The sequence below is a fragment of the Saccoglossus kowalevskii genome, chromosome 21 (assembly GCF_978046115.1).
Source record: "Saccoglossus kowalevskii chromosome 21, keSacKowa6.1, whole genome shotgun sequence".
NCBI classification, from domain to species: domain Eukaryota; kingdom Metazoa; phylum Hemichordata; class Enteropneusta; family Harrimaniidae; genus Saccoglossus; species Saccoglossus kowalevskii.
Window position 1 is genome coordinate 13081324 of NC_140661.1, and position 6228 is coordinate 13087551.

Consider the following 6228-nt stretch of genomic DNA (forward strand, 5'->3'; position numbering starts at 1 on the left):
GTGTAAGCAATCGCAAACTATCATCGACATCAAAGATGAGCTAGACAATGTCCATATCAGGATTAACTTGTGTTGAAACAAAAGGAAATAAGCCAGGCTTTATAAATGGTCACTTGAGATGCGTCGTGGACCCTTTAGTACCTCCATGCTCCGAATATTACCGAATGCTTGAGATTAGCGTAATCCATTGTAAAAAGGGGCTAAGAGCTAACGAGACCAATGTTTGTGAACGAATATTGACAAACGATCACAGGGTAAAGCTAAAACAATAGCGTCGTGGCTTTTTCCCGTTAGTACCGCCATGGTACAATGTAACAACAGAATTGCGTGAATCCACTTTTACCATTGGTTGATTATGTCCGCAAAGGTCAATGTCATGACAACCAGACAACGGTTCATTTTCTGTCTAGTTCCCAGCGGTACTGAGCAACATGTCCATTCACAGGTCGCCGTACACACAAAATCCGCCGAGCTTTACAGGGACCTGGGACTTAGACTAGCAGTATACACATTTTTTATTTAGTTCATATATGCCATCATAATTTCATTTACGAAGATCTATTTTCATTGAGTGTGGCGCCGACCAGAAATAAAACGGCACGTCAGCGATTTAAAAAAAAAAATCAACGGTGAATTCCACCATTTACATACAAGTTACAAGTTTACATACGCCGAAGTTGAAAACACAAACTTCCACACAATACCATTTCATACAGTGTATCTATTCACAATTTGTAAAAATTGCGAAGTTCGACCTGCAGTTTCACTGACCATGGAGCTAGTTTCCCGGCCGATCGCGTTGTTTCAAAGGTCTATTAGTTACGATACACGTGGACAATGACATTCATGTACATACTCAGTTTTCCCACTGTAGCACATTTCCAATAAATGAAAGATACAACAACTTTACGTAAATATTAATTTATTTTCAGACAATTACGGGATGTCTCAACGTCGTTGACAACGCGATATCAATGCCACTCGCACTATGTACATTTTAGTACTAGATCTAGTGCCGTTTTAGCACTAGATCTAGTGCCATTTTAGTACTAGATCTAGTGCCATTTTAGCACTAGATCTAGTACTTTTTCGGATTAGCGCTACTAGCACTAACCACTCGCACTATGTCCATTTCGACACATTTACATACCTCAATATGGCCACCAAATAAAAATAATGTCTCTGGCATGAATCTTTTAAAATCCTTTTCACTGCCATTTTGGACAGATATTGACAATGATCATTTCGCTGATGTCACAAATTATGAATAATTTCCTGCGACAAAAATTAACTTGGTTGTCTATATATAATTATTGTCTGATTATTGCTTGGTTTTGACAACCTTATTTAAACGTACTATAAGAGATTAAATATTTGACCTTGATAATTTGCATTGATGAGCCAAACATGCACCCAATCAGAGTTGGCATAGGCAATGTATATAAAAAACAAAAACAAAATGATGGCAACTTGCAAAAAGAGCACACTTCAAAACACCCATGCAGAACTAATGAACCTTAGATGAAGAAGATAGTGTATATTATTGTGGTACTGTGAAAGCATTTTTTTGGTATGTATTTTTGACCATTATCAAAAATGTTTTAAATTCAAGTATTTCCCAGTGAAAGAATGAGTGTTTTTGGTATTTTACATGTTTGCATACATTTAATTTAGGAGATTTTACTTGTTCAGCAAAATTAGCAAAATTAAAACTCAGCTTAAAATTAATATCATTACAGTATTAGTTTACTGTAGAATACTTTATTTTCGCTTGGAATTTATTTTCGCTATTTTCGCTGAAGGGATGATTCCGTGAAAATAAAATCCAGCAAATATACTTTTTTTCCTATATTTCACATTAAACTCATGAAAAAATCAGTGAAAATAAATTCCAAGCAAAACGCCCAAAAAGCCTTTTCAGCGAACATTAATTCCAGCGAAAATAAAGTATTCCACAGTATAATCGAGCCTCACCTATAGACTTCCCCAGCTTCAGTTACAGCAACTACATGAGGTCCACTACCATAAGCGATATCACAGACGTTTTTACCACATAGCTGCTCTATCCTTTTTGGCTGTAATGTGCTTTGCACGTCACCTAGTCCAAGACATCCACTGCAGTTTGTGCCAATAGCAAAGACTTCATCATCAGTGGTCACAAAGATAGCTTCGTTAGCAGAGCTTCCAAATACACATGCTAGTTTGATAGATTGAATCAACTGAGAGTCTAACAAACTAAAGATACTCCATTTGTTGGAATCCAGAATTATCTGTAATTGCAAATGATGAAATGTTGTAAAACATTACCTATGATGAAGCTACTAGTCGTAGCGTAAAATAGGGGACGATACCATTGTTGAATTTTGAGAGGAATGGAAATCAGTCGATTTGAGGGTGTCACAATAAGCGAGGGAGTAAATTGTTTTTTATGCTATGAAAAAGTGAAGACCTTGAAGTGAAGTAACTTTTGGACTTTAGTACGTCATTTTTGCTTGATTACCTAACGTTTTTAGGTTCATTTGTTACAAGTTACAGAGCACATACCTAAGCAGCCGTCCCTCAGCAAATAATTTAGCCCAGGCATTTTTGTGTCAAAATCGCGAAACTATCCGTTCTAAGAACCAACACATACCAAAAATCATATCTCAAAAGTGAATATTCGTGGTGTATTTTAAGTCTAACCGGACCGTAAGTGGGAATTTGTTACTACTCTAAATATCCAAACATAAACGGCAATACAAAGTTTAACGGCAATTTTCGTATCGACTTACAACTGGCATATCTATCACTCATAATTTGAAAAAATATATATTTTAATAGACAAAAATCTAGGTTTTGTGAGTGTGACATCAATTTAGAGAGTGCGACAAGCCCATTTCAAAAGTGGTACCTCCAACCCGGTACTTTGTTTACATGGACGCCATTTTCATGTATGAAGAGAATTTGTCACTCCTTCACTTTTATATACTGCAAAATACGTTTATTTTGTTTTTAACATGTTGAAAATGCAGCGTAAATGCAAAGTAAAACGAATTGTACATGTTAGAGCATTCACATGATTCATTGGTTATTTTGGCATAAAAATGGATCGATCAGGCACAGAGATTTCAAATTTTCCGGGCAGCTCCCAGTTATGTTTTCCATGAATAATTCTTTTCTAAGTTGTCAAAAAATAAGCTGTATATTATGCTATAATGTTATATCTTAGATTTGTTTATTCGTGTCAATGCTTTTTGTTTCATAAGTATTATTATAGCGTAAAAATTAGCAAAGCTTGGTAGAATGCATAGCCGGTCGATGAGGGCGTTTTCAATGCATTTGTATAGGAATAAAAACGAAGGCAACATAACGAGAGTAAAACTTGTTTTTCTTTATTGACACTGACAGATGATTCAAAATGAAATTTAAATATGGCTTGTTTCCATGATAGCAGATGGTCTATATGTTGCCCTCTAATGACATTAGATAAAAATTGATATAAAGTTCATTTGTTGAAAATTTGGTGAAAATGCAATAAAAACGGGGAAAGATATGACAGTTTAAGTTCAGCTCCAATTAAATAATTTGTGCTTAGGCCACACTGATTTAATTTTATTGATGACATCCTGTGGAGACCCCAAAACTAATGCGAGAGGGCGAAAAAAAAAAAAAATGCTGTAAAAAAAAAAAAAAATCCTGCTACAACTACAGGACTACGGAGCTGCTATTACGAATTGAACCACAGAACACAATGTATCAAAAAACAACAAGAAGTCTTTATTTGTAGGAGGCACATGTTGATATACACATCTCGTACTGTATTATTGTCACAGGTATAACCATTTCAGACAAGCTCTAGTACATGTAGTCATAATGAAGTACCTTCAGTCAGAAACACTGCATTCAAGGTACAACATGAACATCATTTTCAGTACAAGTCAAGGCGGAATGTACATATCACTACTTTATGACAATAACTAACAACACATTGCAATGATACAGAAATGTCCTTGCTTGCTCCTCTCTACACAGTAGGGGTTAGCTTTAACCAATCTCTCGTATAGCTGTGTAAACGTCATATCTCCCTGGCCGACGTCAATTGCGTACCAGTCTACAACAATCCCTCAGTTTTTCCCTCTGAACTTTTATACTCACGTATTCCCGACAACGCAATACGCATGTGCAGAAGATCATTTACAACAAAATTGGCACGTTTTTAGATAGTCCAAAAAAAGTTTTACGACAAGCCGGCGCTTTGCGACAATATGAGTTGGCAAGTTGCGAACAGAAAACCAATCTGTGGAGACTCGTCGTCGGAGATTTTTTTTTTTTTTTTTTGAGAACAGGCGAAAACTAATGCGCGCGTGGATGTCATCCATAAAATTAAGTCGGTGTGGCCTTATTCATCCAAAATGGTGCCGTTGTCTTTACTATTCAGTAGTGCTTTGTTGTGTCATCCTTTGTCCAAAATTAGGAGATGCTAATTGAAGTACCTTACTATATCCCGGGAACGGTTACCCTGATTTTCATCAAATAAAGTGCATTGTATTGCTCTAGTAGAGATCTGTCCAATGCCACCATGTAAACTACTCTATGATATGTGTATAATTTTCCCCTGAAATCCCTACTTCTAAATGTTTTTGCTTTTCCAAAACTCCTTCAAAAGCGGTCAGTGAGAGTTATTTCAAACCTCATTAGTCTGCATTTCTAATTAAATTCAGTCTTCGGTGCTGTTTAATATCAAAACCTGATGCAATGTTAATTTGGTGTATTACACAGAACAATTGCACAAAATAGAAGGCCCACCACTACACAATGTTTCCAAAAATAAACATTCCATAATCGCAGGTGGTCATAATAGGAATTCATGCAAGATATCTTGACTATGCCACGCCCACAAATTTTATTTCTGACAATAATTTTTGTTTTGAAATAGATATAAAATCGTAACCCTACAGTATTAGATTTATTTAAATGGTATACTTCTTTTTTTTATTTAATCTTATTTGTTCCTCACCAAGACTCAAAAACGATACTAGTAAATAAAAGTACCGGTAAAATTATAATGGTAGACGACACAATATATTCCTCGTCACCACGATAAAACCGATTGTAATATTCTCAAAAGCTGCTGATTGCGGTATGATCACTGACCTACATATTGCATACCCATCACTGATTAAGAACGGGGGTATCAGATTTGGAATACGGATAAAATATTGATAGTACATTGTCGCCGTGTCATAACATGGCATATATATACGATATGCCGGCATCGAGTTTTATATCATGGAACACAATACCTGTAGTGTGTAGTCTGGACATCTACGTCTTGTCATACCGTGAACCGTGGACGATTAAAATTCTGTGGCAATACGTGGCATTCAAATGTCCAGCGTCATTGTTGTCGGCCAACCGATTAATTAACACTTTGTAATGTTTAACATGTTCATGCATGCAAATAAATAAATAAAGCCCTCCTACTAGGCTTGGGCGTATCGCTCGCAGCTGCATACCAAATATGGCTTTGTCGTTTTAAAAGCAGCGTTATGGCCCGCAGCTAACCTTACCTGAACGTTTCGTCTACTTGAACTTGCCATAAGTTTGCAAATCTTCACTTGATTGGATTTCTTTATTTTTTACATCGGCGACACTAAAATTCTACGCGTATTCCGCCATTTTAAAATGCGCCACCTACCGGCAACCCCTGCATTACAGTCGTTTATATTGATGTCGACTCCCAGTTAGCATTGGGGGCGCTAAGCTATATAATGATGACGATGATAGACCACAGGGAGCCCAGGAACTATGATCAACTGTACGCACTCCCTATGAGCGGGGGGGGGGGGGTATCGGCTGGTATCTAGTGTAAGAAATAGACTATTTCTTACACTATTTCTTACACTAGATACCAGTCGATACCCCCCCCCCCCGCACTGGCCTGTTGGTACCAATCCACAAATCTGGGTCGAAAAATAACCCGGCCAACTACAGGGGAATTGCCATCTCTAGCTGTCTTGGCAAGTTATTCAATAGTATTCTAAATATTAGGCTGACATCATTTTTAGACTCTAATAACATTCTTTCCGGTCGACAGTTCGGATTCAGGCATGATTGTCGAACTACAGACAATCTTTTCATACTAAAAACCCTGGTAAATAAATATCTCTACAGTGGTAAGTCAGAGTGCGCCAATAAACAAAATAACACAAATATTAAAAAATCAAAAAAATTATATGCCTGCTTTAT

At 36.8% G+C, this 6228-nt stretch overlaps 1 protein-coding gene across 1 annotated transcript in view; it reads right to left on the reverse strand.

Annotated features, from left to right (window-relative positions):
* The window catches only part of LOC100378073 (RCC1 and BTB domain-containing protein 1-like), a 33718-nt gene extending 28049 nt beyond the window's left edge, over positions 1–5669 (reverse strand). Inside the window, exons 1-2 of the mRNA XM_085494795.1 lie at positions 5550–5669; positions 1975–2270 (exon numbers count right to left, since the gene is read on the reverse strand). Of these exons, the coding sequence (XP_085350921.1) occupies positions 1975–2270; positions 5550–5579 (326 nt within the window). The 5' untranslated portion in view covers positions 5580–5669. The remainder of the gene's footprint in view (positions 1–1974; positions 2271–5549) is intronic.
* Between the last annotated feature and the right edge of the window lie 559 nt (positions 5670–6228).